This window comes from Trachemys scripta, chromosome 3, assembly GCF_013100865.1.
Source record: "Trachemys scripta elegans isolate TJP31775 chromosome 3, CAS_Tse_1.0, whole genome shotgun sequence".
NCBI lineage: Eukaryota > Metazoa > Chordata > Testudines > Emydidae > Trachemys > Trachemys scripta.
In genome coordinates, this window is record NC_048300.1 from 159,688,395 (window position 1) to 159,707,876 (window position 19,482).

The 19,482-nt window shown below is 39.9% G+C and overlaps 1 protein-coding gene across 2 annotated transcripts in view; it reads left to right on the forward strand.

The window, feature by feature from the left end:
- ELOVL5 (ELOVL fatty acid elongase 5) overlaps nucleotides 1-18,909 on the forward strand; it is a 54,329-nt gene extending 35,420 nt beyond the window's left edge. For both annotated transcript variants that reach the window (XM_034766334.1, XM_034766333.1), the window contains exons 3-8: nucleotides 2,903-3,090; nucleotides 10,691-10,768; nucleotides 12,174-12,345; nucleotides 14,200-14,324; nucleotides 16,190-16,324; nucleotides 17,039-18,909. In XM_034766334.1, coding sequence (XP_034622225.1) covers nucleotides 2,903-3,090; nucleotides 10,691-10,768; nucleotides 12,174-12,345; nucleotides 14,200-14,324; nucleotides 16,190-16,324; nucleotides 17,039-17,170 — 830 coding nt within the window. In that variant the 3' untranslated portion in view covers nucleotides 17,171-18,909. The remainder of the gene's footprint in view (nucleotides 1-2,902; nucleotides 3,091-10,690; nucleotides 10,769-12,173; nucleotides 12,346-14,199; nucleotides 14,325-16,189; nucleotides 16,325-17,038) is intronic.
- The last annotated feature ends 573 nt before the right edge of the window (nucleotides 18,910-19,482 follow it).

Genomic DNA, 19,482 nt, shown 5'->3' on the forward strand with positions numbered 1-19,482 from the left:
GTCAACCTGTCTTTTGGTCTTACTCAGCTAGTTTCCTCAACAATACCTTGCAATACGAAATCCTACCAATTAATTAAATGTTGCATGAAAAATACCCTGTTTTAAGTTTGCTCTTCATGAAGTACCCTCTTGTATTGAGGGAGAAGGTAAATAAGAGTGTCTGTTACTGAAGACCAGTCATTCATGAATTAAAATGACACTATCCTATCCTCTCCTTTTTTTTTTTTCAAATGAATTCGTTTTGTTTGGTCTTTTTTAAAATTTTTTTCTCATGTCCCTAATGCCTTATGCTCCTAATCCATTTTGCTTACCTTCTTTCGTTTTTTCCTTCTCTCCTTTTTTGAGATGAGGTGACAAAATGAATGCTGTATTCTAGCTAAGGAGATTCTATCTGTTTTATGTACTGGTTTTATAATATACTACGTATTTGTCATGTTGTTTTGAAAACATTGATCTGAAAAAAAGTACATCTAAACATTTTGCAGGCTTCCCTTCTCAACACTTACCAAGCTTTAAGGCCTCATCTTAAGGGCTCATCAGCAATCTGGATGATGGGCTGGATTGCACCCTCAAAGTTCACGAGTGACACTAAGCTGGGGGGAGAGGTAGATACGCTGCAGGGTACGGATTGGGTCCAATGTGCTCTCGACAAATTGGAGGATTGGGCCAAAAGAAATATGATGAGGTTCAACAAGGGCAAGTGCAGAGTCCTGGACTTAGGACGGAAAAATCCCATGCACTGCTACAGGCTGGGCTCCGACTGGCTAAGCAGTAGTTCTGCAGAAAAGGACCTGGGGATTACAGTGGACGAGAAGCTAGTGTCAAAGTTAGACTCAGGACTCATAGTTTGTCAGACCACTCTGTTTTATTAGCACAGTGCTCTGCTAATACATTCAGATAATGTGAGTTCCCATGCAAGATTCAAACAGTCTTATTTATACAGATAAAAGGGTGCGAACTAATCAAAGGGACAGAGCAAATTGAAGAATTTGCCTAGGGCACAATATGCATATCCTGTTTCTTTATTAGCTCTCATAATCCTAAGGCTAATGCTTCACCAATCTCCCTTAAGTGGAGCAATGGAGGGGACGAGTGGCAGTTGGCCGAGAGCGGGCGGAGGAAGGGGGCTGGGGGACGTGGCCTGAGCGCACCCTCTGGTGTTGGGTGTGGGGGCGGAGTCCAGGCGCACACGGGGGAGGGGCTTGTTGTTGTTTTCCCCTCTTCCCCTCCCCCCGCGTCCCGATATTTCACTTCTGTCATCTGGTCACCCTAGATTTGATAGCAGCCTTCAACTACCTGAAGGGGAAGCTCAGCTGTTCTCAGTGGTAGCAGATGACCGAACAAGGACCGATGGTCTCAAGTCGCCGTGCGGGAGGTTTAGGTTGGATATTAGGAAAAGCTATTCCACTAGGATGGTGGTGAAGCACTAGAATGGGTGTTTTTAAGTCCCGGCTTGACAAGCCCTGGCTGGGATGATTTAGTTGGGGTTGGTCCTGCTTTGAGCAGGGGATTGGACTACATGGCCTCCTGAAGTCTCTTCCAACTCTAATCTTCTATGATTCTATATCTACACTGCAGTCATGGGATGCGATTGCAACTCGCCTAGGCATACCTGAGTTAGCTTTAATGGCGCTAGCTCCAGTATCAGAGCAGCTGTAGCTGAGTGGGCATCCGCATGGGTTAGCAGCCTGAATAAGTGCTGAAGGTTCTGGGTGGGCTTGTGCGGCCTGTGCTGCTGCGATTTCAGTGCTCCGGAGAAAAGCTAGCTCAGCTAGAATAAAGCTACTTTGAGTATGTTTATGTGAGCTTCAGTCACACCCTATGACTACAGTGTAGATTGCCCCCAGGCTACAGTATGGCTTCTGAGCTCCAGTAAAATAGAGCTGGAGCCTCTTCACTGCTGCAGGGTGTCTAAACTGAATTGGTGTGAGCGTGTATTAAACTGTATTTTGATCCCATTATAGACAGGCCTCTATGGAATGGGACAAGGTGACACCTTCTCCATGACTATTTCCTTATGTGTATTTCAGTCCAAAAAGTGATTTTGTAAAAAGAGCATCATATTTGTCTGAATATTTTTATATCCATATCAAATTTGTTCAGTTTACTGTTCAAAAATGTGTCTTCTACTTGCCAGTCTTGCAAACTCCCCCTGGAATCAGACTGTCAACTGGGCTGTCTTCCTTCTCATGCATCACCAATAAAAAAGTTCCAAAAGCCAAATTATGCTGAATAACACTTGTGTAAAATCAGCATCCTGTTTGGGTTTACACTGGTGTAACTTACTGCTTGGAATATAGTGTGTGATGCACAATAAGGAATCCAATTCCCTCTCTTAGCCATACTGGCTCCTAAGGACTAGCAGAAATAAAAACAGTAAGAATGTACTTTTGTTAATACAGTAAGCAGATATGACTTTGGAAACTAGCTATGTTGATGATAAATTGAGGCTTTCAGGGAGAGAGGAAGAAACAAACGAAAAACAGTATGGTGAAGTTTATTAGCTTTAAAACTTATTCAGAATCTTCTTCTGTCCCAAATACCAAAGATAGATTTCAAGTATTAGTTTAAAACACTTAGCAACAATAACTCCCTTTTGAAAGCAATGTTTTCATTGGGAGCAGTATTACTTGCATTTAATCACACTGTTGCTAAGCAAAATGCAACCTTGCTCTATATGAAAGTTATTGTGTAATTCCGAACAATCAGCATTTCTAGTAAGTTTATTTGCTGTTTTTCGATCAAGCATTTTCTTTCATTCACATTGGTTCATGTTAGGTGATTGAGAAAAATGTTTTCCTGACAAGGCTTATAGTAACAATGTTTTAAATATTTCCATTTACTAAATTGCGGTAGTAAATTTTGTATTTATTTATTCATTTCTTTTTTCATTTTATTTCAGATCCCAGAGTAAAAGGATGGCTTCTTCTGGATAACTATATACCTACATTTATCTTCTCTGTCTTATACTTATTAATCGTATGGATAGGACCAAAGTACATGCAGAATAAACAACCATTCTCATGCCGGGGAATTCTAGTGGTCTATAACGTTGGACTTACGCTACTGTCACTTTATATGTTTTATGAGGTAGGAGGGTTTTTTGTTTTTGTGTACAGTACCCTATTTAACCCCCATTTACACCAAAAGCCTGTCTGTTGTGCATATTGTTGTCCTAAACTTGGTAAAATAACTGCCAAAATGTTGCAACAATTCTTCAGTGGTCACTTCTCCAAAGAAAATCACCATTATTACTAAGTTCGTATGAGCACTGCCACTAATACCCTAGACTCTAGGGCCTAGAGGATGGTGTGCAAAATCTGTACAAACTCAATAGCAAAATAAATTGTTCTGAAATGTGAAGCTCTCCTTCAGCACACAATGAAGAGAAAAACTCAACTTCCTTGACTTGTTATAGTCCTCAGGTAAACCTCGGTAGTATTTGAATAGTTCCTAACTACTCCCCTAAAAGAGAACCACAGTCAGGCTGCTCTAAGAACGGGTAGTTGCATCACATCTCACTAGGGAGTGTGGAATATAATTTTATTTAACTATATTAGATCCACATCTTAATCCTTGCTTTTGTACATTTGAGAATCTCATCTTCTGAATCATCTTGGTTGTTCTGAAACAGAAATACGTTAGCACACTTGGGATGCCAGTGTTTTCACAAAGTTAAAACCAGATTATTTAATATAATTCCTTCAACTTTGAGTGGTACTGTGTGTCTGTTTTATTTTACAAGATAGAGATCCAGAAACGATAAATTCCATCCTACCCCATCAACCAGATCAATAAGAATGTTCACAATTAATATGCTGGGGTTAATTTTTTTTTCAGTATGTACTTAAAAAAAATCAAGAAAGTTAATTACTTTAACATTTTAAGCTTCATATCACTTAAATAATTGTGTAAATGTGATAGGTATGTGTATTGTCTGAGATTACTCCATGCAAATATATAAAATTAAGCATAAGCAATATCACCACAGACTTCATGACAAACATCTTAATCTATGACACAAATACAAGTGCAGATTTCTTTGGCATTATAGTAAGTGTAGATAAAATTCCCATTGCAGCCGATCTCTTCTCTTCTAGCACGCAGAATAATACTCATATTTTCCACATGAAGTTTTTGTAGCAGGGTAGGAGGATGGCCTAGTAACCACTAAGAAGTCTTTTCCATTACTAATGTCTGATTCTGTGAACTTAGAGCACTGGACTGAGACTCAGGGCACCTGGGTTCTGTTCCTGGCTCTGCCACTGGCCTATTGGGTGACTTTGTGCAAGTTACTTTCCCTTTCTGTGTGCCAGCTTCCCCATTTTACAGATAGGGATAATGATACTGATCTCCTTTATTAAAGCGATCTACTGATGGAAAGCACTATACAAGCTAAGTATTACTATTATTTATTATTAATTCATTATTTTTTCTTACTTAAAAGTTATTCCTTCACACTATTCCATATACAATATTCCGTAAACTTTATATGATGTAAAGCCTTTATAGTTTTATATTACAGCTGAACTGCTTCTCTTTTGCATAGCGATCTCCCCACTTATTAAGCACCATTTGCCTTGTCAACTCAGCTAAATCAAATGCATGTTTATATTTTTTTTTAACACTTGCTGGCATTACTCATGTGGCTTGGAAAACTGCCATAAATTCACATAGTCAATGTGCGTTCTTTGATATAGTGAAGGGAAAAATAAAACTTCACCTGTAGGCTACATGATTAGTGGCTAGAGCTTAAATTTAACTAGACTGTCATTGAACATAGTCTTTGCTACTGCAAATATATAATGCAATTTGATTTTTCAGTGTTAGCTTTATATTTCGTGATCTTGCTATCTACATGAAAATATCCATTCAGCATTGTCTGGTCAGACTACAACTTTATTCACTTAAAATATCTGGAAATGCCAGCAATAAATTGTACAGTGCAGCTCAACATCCTTTCCTTAATCCCTTCCAAATAATTCCCAACCAGGTCCCAGCTATCTCGCTGTTGGGACCCCAATGTCCTCACCTCACTTGAGGTGAAAGGGGGTAGGGGTTGGCTCTGCTGTTCCAGACGTAGAAACCCCAGATCCCCCTTCAGCTCCCTTAAGGGATGCTTTCCTTCAAATCCTTTCCCAATCCATATTATCCAATAACTATATCCTTTCCATAGAGTGCCTGCTCTGATACCTGCCATGAGTTTTATGTACTAAGGTGCAGCATTACAACCTAACTCCCTTACTCCAACCTACTGGATCCCAAACTTACTGTGGGGAAGGAGAAAAAGCCCACCCCACTTCGACCAATCTGGCAGCAAGGGGAAAATTCCTTCCCAGCCCCCCAGGGAAAAGGGCAACTAGCAATACACCCACAGCAGATCAAAAGGGAACCTGGTCCTTTTGTCAAGCTAATGGGTGAGTGAATGCTGCCAGCCTGAACCTGGTAAAAGATGGGCTGTCTGGGGCTGCATGGGGTATAAATCAGACATGGGGGGGGGGGGACAGGGGGATGCAGAAATTGGGTTGTTGGTGGTGGTTTTTTTGTTTTGTTTTGTTTTGGATTGGTTCCTGCTTGCCAGGAACAAGGTTGGGGAGAGTGTCAGGGATGCACAGTGGGCCCACCACAGTCCCAGACTGCATGCCGGGGGGATCTAGTCACATAAAGTGTTGGGGTTCTTAGGGATTGGCTTGTTTTGGCCTTGTTTTGAAATGAGATTAACTTGATTTTTGGCTTATTGTGAAAGTCAGGGTGCTTATTTACTGCGTGAAAGTTGGCAACTGTGGTATAAATACTCCCCACATGTACACTCTTACAGCCAGCGGGAAGGGCGGTGCAATGGCCTTCTCTTTGCCTGGCCCCAGCCGCATACTGTCCATCTCTGTAAACTTTCCTTCTTCTCCCTACCTGTTGTAGAGGAGTCCTACAGAGGCAGACTTGAGGGCAAGCATAACAATGGAGTGCCAGCTAAGACCCTGATTCACACGGGAGGAGTCCTACTAACTTTGGTTGGACAACTCACTTGCATAATATGAAGCCTGTGCATATTTGCTCCATACCACCAGTGTCGACAATTCACAATTCCACTGTAGGAGAGCATCTCTTTTGCTAACAAGAAATATCAGAATGTTTATCCTGTCCAGCATCTTGTTTGCAAATGTGGTGCTTTTATATGAAATTTGGCAATGATGTACTATGGACACTTCATTGTATATTCATATTTGACACTCATGTCTACAACTTTTTTTAAGTACATAAAACATTTAGCAGCTTGCAGTTACTGTACCTGATATTGTATTTGGAGTCTTGCTGCAATTTTATTAATGGTTGTGAGTCATGACAGGAATCCCATTTACTAATCTTGTTTAAAAGAATGAGTTTTCTAGAATCTGAGATAATTGGGTCAGCATACAACTAAGTCAACATTCCCAACTAAGATATGATTAAACTTAACCAATATGTATTTCTGTCCTTTAGAATTGAGCACATATTTGTAAAGACAAATTTTTACACGCTTTCCTTCTATTTGCTTTCTTAAGATCAGAAAAATAAGGTTTGAGTTTCTGCCTCTTCTCCATTTTAACCCAAAATTCTTGTGATCTGAAGTCCCCCTGTTCACTTGTATTTGCCAGTATGCAATATCATTGGGTCCCTCGTTTTAATTGGGAAAGCTTCCTGACAGCATGGAGGCTAAAGTTCTGTGCCTGTATCAACAGAGCAGCAAGTTTGTACATATTGCCTCACTAACGTGCCTCAATCGAAGGTCCACTGTACAGTTTAATTTTGTGCAGGATTTTTAACACAAACGGTAACCCCAAAGCACATTATAAAGTTCAGTAATACAATTATAAAATTAAAATAAAAATGAAAGCAGACAGGGAGAAAGTAACAGGCCATAACCAAGGGACAAAAACAAACTCTTAACTGTAGGGTGTTCACTTTATGTTAATAAAGATTCTGCTTCAGTTCCTCAGAACTAAATGACCATACTGTTAGTTTTGAGTAGCATTTTTAAAAATTGCCTTGAGAATGGTTAACTTTGGGTAATTTAAACATCACATGCTCTGTATTTCTGCTGGGAACTGCTCTTTCATTCTGCTACAGTCAGTCTTTTGTAGACAGCTGCATTTCATAAGAAAAGACATGTCCATGATCTAGCATTGACAGTGTCATTAGGAAAAAGAGTTGAACTCCACTTGGGTTCCTGCCAAATTAAAAGTACAGCTACAGGACTTCCCTAGTTACAGCTGAAAAGTGCAGAGATTCATAGGTCCTAAGTGGTTAGGGGACCTACCTATGCTGTAAACACAAGATTAGTGATTCCCAAGTGACTCAAGACTTATTGCAGAGCCAGTTGATACCAACAGTAAGGTGGACTGGCCCCATCTCCTATAAACAGAGAGGAGGTGTGGGAGACAAGTTAGTAAACTGTTGTTCATCAAATGGTAGCACAGAATTTTGAAGGTCATGTAGACAGTAGCATTAATATAAACAACGTGTCATACCTGTACTTGCAGCTATGTAAATAATACATTTGGGAACAATTACTGGTCAGGTCAGTGTGTCCCATGTGTGGCTAGTTCCTTAATTATCTTTTTTTTAAAATGTGCTGATATAAGGTAGAGCTAATAAATGTTGCTAAAAGAAACTTGAGTAAATTAGAAAAAGCAAGCATGATTGATTATTTTTCATGTTTAGAAAAAGCAGAGCATATTGTGAGCACTTCTGGAAACAAATGAGTAGTAAGTTATTTGAAATAGTCTCTGACTACAGATCTGTCCTTCCCTTTAAAAGGCTGCATCAGAACACCATTGGTTATTTTACTTAAGTGGAAAAAACTTCATACCAGGTTTAATTACAAGTTTAAAAGAAAAACAAAACACTTTGGATTGCACAACTCAAACATACTAATTACTCTGGAAAAATAAGCTTATGGTATGTAGGGTTGTTGACTGTAGCAAATATTCACTAACTGGAATAAATACATTGTAAATGTTGTAGTTATTCCTCCATTTTAATGGCCCCCGGAATGATGAGGATTATGTAAGCTTTTTCCATACAATGTGCTGAAACAAGGTTTTATGCTACTTGACTAACTTGAGGATGCTAAAGAATCCATACAGGCTTTTCAGTCTTCAGTTATTCAGAGCTCTTTCCATGTTGCCATAATTATGGTCTCTATGCAGCACCCACTGTCCAGAAATGAAGTTGGTTCTTTGGAATGCTTTTGCTTTTAAATGTTTATGCACACAGAGATCGGGGGTCTCCTATTGGGTGAGAAGTATGATAGTAGAATTGTATTTTGCTTATGGGTGAGCAGTTGGTTAGACTGACATAAAGCAGAATAGATGGATATATTGCTGTTGGATTTTTTTAGTTTATAGTCACATGCAAGGCTGTAGCTGTCCTTCTCCAATAAGATTTTCTCATTTGTCGTATGGTGATGCTCAGTTTGATTCTTTCACCCATACCATTCATAAGAGGACTCTAAATGTATGTGCTAGTGTATAGTTAATTGCTTGCTTTAAATGGTGGTGTTTGTGAAGAAGATAAAAAATGGTAACACAATCTGACTTTGGATTTTGTTCTGATTTTTAAAGTAAAATTAACTGTTACAAAGCACTTCACACATTTAAAAAAAAATTAGGGGGAAAAATGATGTTCTAGTCGTGAAAGAATTGGCATTAAAAAAGGGCAGGCCATTTAAGTGGTTAACTTCTACAAGACATAACTAGGACTAATTTACTACCCACTCGCCAATTCTGAGGTACTTGCAAGTAAATTAACACCTCTTATCCTTATCTTATTTAACTACAACGTTTTCAGTGGTTCTGTAAAACACTTTGTAGCCCAAGTCATCCCTAGTGACACTGGCAGAGAAACCCTCCTATATTAGCACTTTGTTGGCAAGAACCGTGATTAAATGTTCTTGCTAACCCAGTTCCAGCATGAGTGTAGATGGGGCCAGAAATGGACGACTCTTGTTCTGAATACTCATTTCTGAACTGTTTTTCCTAGTTAGGACTGAACTACTTTTTGCACCTGGAAATTATCTAAATCAGTTACCACTCTTCTTTTTTTTTTTTTTTTTTTTTTTTTTAAGGGCTCCAAATGCCAAACTTTATAATAGCATGGATAATTTAATAGAAACATTAATGGGGGATGGGGAAGACTGCTGGGAATCTCTGGGTATGTCTACACAGCGAGTAGCAGCCTGTGGCAGCAAGTCTCAGGAGCTCAAGTTGGCAGACTTGGGCTATCAGGCCTTGCACTACGGCGCTACAAATAGCTGTGTAGGCATTGGAGTTGGGGCTCTGAAGTCCTTCCTCAGGTTTCAGAGACTGAGCTCCAGCCTGAGCCGCAATGTCTACACAACTAGTCTTAGTGCAAGCCTGAGTTTGTCGACCTGGGCGCTGAGTCTCTCTGCCATTCGTTGTGTAGACCTACCTCATGGAAATGTCTACACTGCGATTTAAAAACCTGCAGCTGGCCAGTGCCAGCTCACCCAGGCTCCCGAGGGTCAGGCAAAGGGACCATTTCACTGCAGCATAGACTTGTGGGCTCAGGTTGGAGCCCTGGCTCTAGGACCCTGTGAGGTGGGAGGGTCCCAGAGATCAGGCTGCAACCTGAACCCAAATGCCCACACCACAGTTAAATGCCCCTTAGCACAGGCCAGCTGCGGGTGTCTAATTGCAGTGTAGATATACCCTACAAGGCTAGAAGCAGCCAAACACAACCCCTTCAATTCAAGAGCTGTAATGGGAACATAGTGGCAAAGAAAAAAGAAATGAAAACGTACAGCTTGGTTCAAGCTGATAACGTACATGTGATGGGGGGTGCCCAGAATCTTTGTCATAAGACCTGTAGGCACAAATTACTATCACACACAATGCCAGGAAATCGACAACCACCTATATAACACAGGTAGTCTTTTGGCTGGCTGGAACATACCAGCATCGAAAGGTTTAGTATTTAAAGTAATCTTGAAGAATCTGAATGTAGCAGAATACTAACTCTTCATGATTTCTTCAGACAATAAATAATTCTGAAAATGTGAATAATTTGACACAACGGAGGAAAGGTGAACTATTTCCAAACAAGTAAAACTATCGACATAATTTGAATTCAGTACCTTTTGAAGTATTAGGCATGGGGAAAGTTTTGGTACAATGGAAATGTTCAGGTATTATTTTTGCCATCAGAAGGCACCGGGCATGCAACATAAAGCTGTAAAACTCCAGTAGTTTTCCTTTCCTAGTTCATACTCTGTGCACATAAAACTTGGTATCTTTTTTCCTTCAAAAAGTCAGAAATAGAACTTACTTTTTATCTAAGTGCCTCACTTCTGCAGAAAATAATCAGCTAAAAAACGTTTCTGTGCTCTAAAATAGGTTTGTTCAAAAACACACACAAATCTTTCAAAACTTGATGGGGATGGGACCTTTATCTGTCCTCTATAGTCCAGAACACAGTAATTGGAGCAGGAAGGGTGGCGGGGAAGAATATGGAACTGTTATTAACTTGGCTTTCAATCACTACCATGATTCAGTTACTGTTTCGGGCTTAAATTGTAACCTAATGTCACATTTAGATGTCCCAGAATCGGTCAGTAAAGCTGCGGCCATGGTTCAGGTGTACTGTCAAGTGCAATATTTTCATCAGATGATACCTTATTCTTTCATCTTGTCAGCTGGTTACAGGAGTATGGGAAGGAGGATACAATTTCTTCTGTCAGGACACGCACAGTGGAGGTGAAGCTGATATGAAGGTAACATTACTTGTTATAACTCTCAATTGCTACTTGAAATTCTCTCTTTGCAGATGAGCGAAGAGCAGAACAGGATTTATCTAAACAGCCTCCGTCCTCCCCATTGTACTCAGTGCACAGAAAGTACATGTTGAAACTTGGCAGTTAGTCCCTAATATCATCTAATCACTAGGTCCCTACTAAATTCACGGCCATGAAAAATGTGTCACAGACCGTGAAATCTGGTCTCCCACTGTGAAATCTGTTTTTTTTTTTTTTTGTATGCTTTCACCTATATTACACAGAGGAGACCAGCGTTTCTCAAATTGGGGTTCCTGACCCAAAAGGGAGTTGCAGGAGGGTCACACAGTTATTTTAGGGGGGCTCATGGTATTGGCACCCTTACTGCTGTGCTGACTTCAGAGCTGGGCAGCTGGAGAGCGGTGGCTGTTAACCTGGCACCCAGCTCTGAAGGCAGCACCCTGCCAGCAGCAGTGCAGAAGTAAGGGTAGCAATACGATGCCACTCTTAGTTCTGTGCTCCAGCCTTCAGAGCTGGCTGGCCAGTCAGTGGCAGCTGCTGACTGAGGGCCCAGTTCTGCAGGCAGCAGCACAGAAGTGAGGGTGGCAATACCATACCAGGCCATCCTTACTTCTGCGCTGCTGCTGGTGGCGGCTCTGCCTTCAGAGCTGGGCTCCTGGCCAGCAGCCGCTGCGCAGCAGCGCAGAACTAAGGGTAGCAGTACCACAACTCCTCCTACAATAACCTTGCGACGCCACCCCCCCCCCCCAACTCCTTTTTGGGTCAGGACCCCTACAATTACAACATTGTGAAATTTCAGATTTAAATAGCTGAAATAATGAAATTTATGATTTTTAAAATCCTATGACCGCGAAATTGACCAAAATGGACTGTGAATTTGGTAATTCCCAATTAAAACAAGGGACCCTACTAAACACATTTGGTATTTGAAAAGACCTCTTAAGGCTGGGTTCATGTTTGACACCTACTATGCCCGTTACTGCAGCATCTGGGCACACTTAAATTAAAAAAAAAAAATGAGTTTATAACAACTCTTCTCCTCCCCGCACCTGACCATCCTGCTGTGAACTGCTTTTCCCCATCCTCAGCAAAACACTTCTATGATCTGTAGAGTAGATGTTTTCCACAGAGAGCAAAACGTTGGTTAAACATCCTGCCTTGTGTCTGTCTTTAATAGCCTCATCAAATATTCTCTGTCATCCTTCTCAATTATAGCTGCCTCTTTGGACTCGTGTCTCTTGCAGAAAACTTGATGCAAGGAATGTGCTGAGCTTTCCAATGATTTGCCATGAATATCTAGAAGTAGTGAGATGTGTTCTGTTGACTTGAGAGAATTGCAGGGACAACTCCTGAATTTATTATTTTTTCCCTCCTCTCCGTGTAGATTGTACGTGTCCTTTGGTGGTACTACTTCTCCAAACTCATCGAATTCATGGACACCTTCTTTTTCATTTTGCGAAAAAATCATTACCAGATCACTGTTCTTCATGTCTATCACCATGCATCCATGCTGAACATCTGGTGGTTTGTTATGAACTGGGTGCCTTGTGGTCACTGTAAGTACTGTGGAGGAGAGAACCTACAACAGACCTATGTTTTATTTAAGGCCAAATTCTGCCAAGGGATGCATATAAGCAACTCCCATTGACTTCAGTCTCAGGATCTGGCCGATCTTGCTTAAAATGCAGCAAAAAAATTAAGTTTGCTTTTATTAAATTACAAGCAGTACCAATAGTTGCAGGTATGAAGCTGCCTGTAGGCCCGTCCTGTAATGATTGAACAATGTAAGCGTTTCAGTGTAGATAGAGAATCGGTTTTGCAGGAAGTACAATCTATTTGCCTGCTGCTATAGCGTGGCTCTGACACCTGTGTCAGCTGTGCTTACTTGCTTTCACAGCACATGCAAATATTCAAGCAAAGCTTCCAAGGAGAAACAGGTTTTAAGTCAGGCTTGGAAGCCTGCTACAGGTATGTGTAAGGTGGCTAATAACTGCTAGAAATCAAACAGTTGTCTGAGTCCATCAAACTTTGCTCACTCGGGATGTTTTTCCCTTTAATTTATCCTATTCTGTGGGTGGCCATAACAAATTATTCCAGTTAAAATCTTTGTCCCATGGGCACTCAGGAACTTGACTGAATGCTCTTGCCTCTTCCCATCTCTCTTCTTGTTTAAAACCTTACTAAATACTGCTGGCCTCTTGCAACCTCACTTGGATTCTTTTAATTTCATTTGCTTTTAACTGACGTTGCTTCCCAAATGTGTTAGCATAAAAATATGGGGGAGGCAACAATATTCTCTGTCATAGCATAAAAATATGGGGGAGGCATATTTTTATGCTATAGAGGAATAGCATAGCTTGTGGGTCAGTGACTTTGTTGATAGACATTAGCATAGCTTTGCTGAAGGAAAGTTTTTATGGGATCAGTCTGTGTCACCAACCTGGTGTGCATAAGAAATACCAGTTGTCGTGGATAGAGAAGCTGCAAAACTCTCAAAAGCCTTCTTGGTTCTGAGAAGAACAGTATAGAAACTGCACTTATTTCTTACTGTCAACATATGGAGCAAGTAATATTTAACTTCAGAAGTATGCATGTATAACTGTTGTTCTAGAGTAGTGGTGCAGACCCCGTTGGAAATCTTTAGACATAGGTCGGCAGACCTCCTTGGGAGTCTGCCGGCGACAGGTTGAAAACCACCATTCTAGAGAGAAGTCAAGCACCTATTTGTCTTAGCTTTACAATAGTAAAAGCCGCACAATCACACATTTAAATGGTCTTAAAAATGCTTGATAACTCCCTGTTTGTTGGGTTTTCTTTTTTTCAAGCTAGCTGTTCTACTTGGGCTTTGATAGCATATGCAATTTAGTGATAGGCAGCTAAAACTTAAAATCCTTTTAATGACAGAGAAGCCATTGTAAACAAAGCCAAATAAAATGGGTAAACTGAATATCCCCAGAATGTTGTGTCTCGTAACCAAAAGCAGACTGCTAGTTTCAGTGGAAATGCCTAGCAAAGGAGGATAGGTCTAAAATTAGACGTGTGAAGCTTTGGTTTGTGGAGATGTTTGTGCACCTCCACCCTCTTGTCTCCTCAATTTTTCTGAGCAGACAGAGTGTTGAAATGAACAACAATCCTAGTTGGATAAGTGGAGCAGACAGGTAGGCGTGGAAGGTTGGCACAAAATGCACTGATCGTGTGCACAGTTGCAAAAAGCCCTGAGCTTATTGCTTATTTGAGAGTCTGATTCTTTTTTAGCCTTTCGTTTTGGGGAAACTGATTATTTAAAAAGGTCCTGCTGACGTTTAAAAATGTCCACCTTCTGTGGCTGTCCATTTTAGCACTGTTCAGGGTCCATGTGCCAACATGTGTTCTGTATTACAATGCTCTTTTTCTTCCCATCTCCATTTTAGCATACTTTGGTGCCACTCTTAACAGCTTTATCCATGTCCTGATGTACTCCTACTACGGATTGTCTGCTATTCCAGCTATGCGCCCGTATCTGTGGTGGAAGAAATACATCACTCAGGGGCAGCTGGTGAGTTATTCAGTTTTTGGGTCCCTGCCAGACTTCTCTGGCACTGGAGGAGCTGTTTTTCCCTGCCTGTAATAAAGGGAGGAATTTTAATTTCTTGACTGAAAGCTAGTAAACTGGGGAGGGCATTTTGCATTGTGCTTAGCATAATGGGTGCTTCTGGGCAGTCATCATAACATAATAGTAATTTTCAATGAGAAGGTTAGCGATGCCTCTGTCTACTCATCTCTGATTTGCAGCTAAATTTATTCCTATGTCATAGCACTGGGCTTTCTGTGATTCTGTAGTGAGAATGCAGGGAAAAGCTAAGTTTCTTCCCAAGCACTCTGAGCCAGTGTATTCTTCTAAAGCATTTGTTGGTCATGAACTGATGTTGCAATGACCGCCTGGAACCTGCATGTGACTCAGAGTCCTAGGTAAAGAGGCCCTTTATTCTAATCCTGCAAAACAGTTGTCTTCCTGCCTGGTTTTTATGTACAGTTGTAAATGGTTCTGTAAATATTTCTATCCTTCAGCTGCACTTTAAGTAGGTGGATTTAATCACTTTTATAATTTTGTGTTGTACTCTTTCCCACATCCATTTATATTGTTCTCTTATATCTGCGCTGGTGCCTAGATGTTTTGTGTACAGCATGCGATGAAGAAGAAAAATAGTTGAGCAATGTGTTTGTGTGTAGTGACAGTAATAAGACTTTGCTCTTATGTAGTACTTGTAATCTGTAGATCTCAAACCACCACATAAAGGACGGCAAGTGTTCGCCCCACTGTATAGAAAAGGAACTGAGGCACAAAGAACTGATTTGCCTAGGCAGATGGTTGGCAGAGCTGTGAATAGACTCAATTCAATGAAACCTTATTGGTATGACAGCCTATACAAGTGTTGCCAAAATATGAAAATGGACACCTCCGGTTTCTCTTAGAGATTGGTATAATACGTCCAGGACAGGGCTGCGCACTGTCGGCAGTTTGATTCCCTGTGTCCATTTGTCAGCAGTGTTCATTCTTGATCCCGTGGCAGGTCGATGTGTTGTGTGGGGCTGGCTGCACCATCCTTCTCCCAGGATTAGGCACCATTTCTCCTCATCACGTTTTGATGACCATAGAACCCAAGTCTCCGAATGCCTAGTCCAGTGCCCACTGCCTAATGGTAGCCCTGGAAAGGCAGTCTTGCCTGCACTGTCCAATCTGGGGATGCTCGGTTTTGTTTGTCTTGCAGGGAAACAATCTTTCTATTTTTAAATAAATTGTCCTTAATCTGCCAATTTCCCTGTAAGGGTGAAACTTGCTTCAGGCCCTCTGCAGCACTTAATTCCTGAACAGTGTTTGCACAGAGGAACCTCAGGCAGAGAAAACCAACAAAGGTTCCTCTGCACCCCCTGCCTGCTACCAAAAGGGTCTCTATGGTGGCCTCGGGTAGGCCAGCACAGAGGTCCTAGGGGACGGACCCCAAGAGAGCCACCACATGCTATGGTCCCAGGTAGTGTGGCAGTGGATTTCACCTCCCAGATATTTCCATGCTCCACCAACATTGAGTCTGAATACTTCATTTGGATGGGCGGATTTTACCCTTTAATCCATTTAAGATCAATAACTCCTGCACAGGATTCACTAAGTGCTTTGAGGTGAAGCAATATTTGAAAAATAAAGAGCTTTCAAAAAAAAAAAAAAAAACAAATATTATGGTCTGAACAAAGGTCTGTCAACAAATGTTTACTAAAATTCTTATTCCTGTCATAAAGGCAAAGTCTCTTCAGACTTACTTTAGAGACCATTTTGACTTGTTTAGAAATCATTTCACTAGTTCTTGGTCTGTTGGTTTGTTTCCCCTTCTTTTCACTACTGTGCTCCTATTTTTTTTCCTCTTTCAGATTCAATTTGTCCTGACAATCTTCCAGACAAGCTGTGGTGTTGTTTGGCCATGTGCCTTCCCTATGGGATGGCTGTATTTCCAGATCTCCTATATGATTTCTTTGATTATCCTCTTCACAAATTTCTACATTCAGGTAAAACAAATGTTCATTCATTTTTTGCACCAGTCTTATTTGAAAGCCTTGAAATATGTGGTTTTCCCCTCTTCAGTATAAATGTGTTTTCACTATTGGCACTTGTCAGCCCTTCATCATGCATGCTGTATGTGCAGCTCAGGAAGATAAAGAATTTGAATAACAAGTTGATGAACATCACCAAAAGTGCTTAGCTAAAGTAATGTAAAGTATAAGCGTATAGGAAATGGTGCTCTGCTCAAGGAGCAGCTTTCCATTTTGAAATACAGTAGTGACCTGTAAAGACAATTTTCAGTGCACTCATGTAAAGAAGTGTCGTGCATTATCAAAGTTGCAAAAACAATGGCTCAGTGTCACACATGATCATAACAACTTTTAGGAAATTGCTCCAAATCTTGACTTGTAAAATAATCCCTTGCCAGAAAAATACATAAAACTATTTGGAACTGTTTGCATTGACATTTGCTTTCTCCCCCCCCCCCCGCCCCCAAAATACAGAACACTAGCATGCTACCATTATGTCTCTGGCTCAAAAATTCAGCATAATAGCTACTGAAAAATTATCTCTGAACATGTTTGAAGACTCAGTGTATATCACTGTAATCAGAGTCCTGTGCTAGGATGTGCAAATCAGTGCACGTTTAATTACTCTGAGGGAACAGGCCCTTTGTATGTGATTTAAAACAAAACTTTGTGCACGTCTATGTATTTTAGACTTACAAAAAGAAGGCATCCTCCAGAAGGAAAGAATATCAGAATGGCTCTACAGCCGCTGTGAATGGGTATACAAACAGCTTTTCTTCCCTCGAGAACAATGTGAAACAAAGAAAACAAAGAAAGGATTGAAGACCAAACTGAGAAACCATTTTGATACCACAGACAACAAAATTATCTGATTGTAAGCACAATAAGAGTTGTGCACTGATACCCTAACAGCTACTGTAACTATTCCTGCCTAGAATAGTGTGATTTATGTAGGACTTAACCTGTGCAAACGCCCTAGAAACTGTATACAGTTAAAGTTAATAATTCTAGGCATCACTGACCCCGCTATAGACTGTGGAAGGGAGTATTATTGTAGTATATGACACTGCTGTTGCCTTACTAGTGAATATAATAGGTGCTGAATTATGATTCACAGTTTCAGAACACTGTAATCCAAACTCATGTTTTTTACTGTAGATTATGCATGTGATTGTAAATGTAATTTGTACAATGTTGGTTTCAGTAGGTAAACACACATGCCTTAAAAAAAAAAAAAATTAAAAAGCAGGGCCCAAAGCTTATTAATGGTTTGAAAATTAGGGTATGTTTCAACTTTGAGTTGATTGACTTATTAATAAGTCAATTTAGAAAAATCCATTGATGGTTTTACTGTACTGTATGTGACGCATAATGTTAAGTATCTCCTACATGTTACAGTGAAATTGGAAATAGCGCCTTTAGTTTTGTATATTTGGCTTTAATTGACTAAGCAGTCACAATTGAGATGGAAATTTATTTTACCTTTTTAATAGATCTTATTTTTTTATTTTGCATATGTCACTAATGCTTAAGCAGTCCAGCAAGACTTAAATATTAATTGTCTCTAAGAGCTAGGGAATATACAGGGAAGGTACATCTTGGTTTTTTTATTTCTGTGAATTGCTAAATTGCAAAGCAGTTTTTAATACTGGAAACTATGCCAGTTTCAAGCATTGTGGTACCATAGCCATATTCATGTTTCAAAAGTGACTGGATAGTCTGACCTTAGTAAAGTTCTTTTAAAAATGAAGATAAAGGATGCTTTTCAAATGTAATTATTCATATTTAAGTTGGCATTTGTATTGCTATTTGTGTAGCATACTTTAAGTCATTCTTAAAATGTGCCTAGCTCACAAAAAGATTTTTTCCAGAAAGTAAAATTAAACCGATTATGTCACACAGACAGATAAAAAAATAAACCTTTGGAAATGTGCTGGAGATGAGTGTTTGTTTCCTGAGTGTAAACTGTGTAGATCACCTGTAACTTTTTGGCTTGTTATCTACAAATTTGTTTAGAACTGCTTGTTAAAATTCCTATTAATGTAAAATCTTGCCTTGCACACATGAGGAGTCGGTTGCAAAGCAGACATCTTTAGCTGGTATGTTATCTACTGTCGTGGAGTTTAGATTATGAATACTTTTATTCATTGAGCTCAGAACATTTAACTAATCATGCAAGACATCCTGTTGGTCATTTGCTTAAGTTTGTATGTTAACTATTTTGTTTGATATTTATATAAATATCAGAGTTTTACCATGTTTAACTTTTTAATTTTTTGCACATCTGTTAGGGAAATAATGAGTTTTCCTATTAGCCTTGGGGGTTTTCTTTACTTGTTTTAAAGGAGACACAACATCTGTTTACATTTACATTATCAAAGCTTGTGTGTCTTCATTTCTAGGTACTGGTTTGCACAGTCTTTACATATTTCAGTACAGCAGCTGTAACATTCAAAATACGCTGTCTGCGTGTGCTAGAAATAAACCCTTAGCTCATCTGAATATACCTACATTGTTAATGTTTGACATTGTGTAATCATTAAAACATTTTTGATTATCTCTGCCTGAATTCTATAGTACTTTATTTTATGGATTTGATATTGCACCTTATTTTGTATGATACCAAGTGAGAACTATCATGGTCATTCAAAATAAGGGGGAACTTCAAACACTTAACACACACATACATCAAATAACAAATTCCTTACAAGAAACATTGACAGCTACCAAACACTCAGCAGTTCCTTGGCTATAATTGTAGAAATAATTTATCCACATGGGTGGATTAAACCTCTTAAGTGGAATTACTGCCTCCTTACATGTAGAATGGGATGTGTCGTCTGAGCACAGGACAAAAATTATAGTCCCAGCCATAGCACCTAATCTTCCTGACTGAGAAACCCAGTCTCTAAAATGGCAATAATGCACCTATCAAAAGTACTGAGGAATGATTAATGTTTGTAAAGCCTTCCCTAGGCTCTGCTGCCCTTATCTCTGTACCCTAACTGTACCAAAAGCATTTAATTGATCTTACACAATGCCCATCACCATGGTATCTGAGCACTTCACAAAATCCATAAAGTGTACGCAACTACTTATGGGCTTTTGTATACACATGGAGTTATTCAGGAACA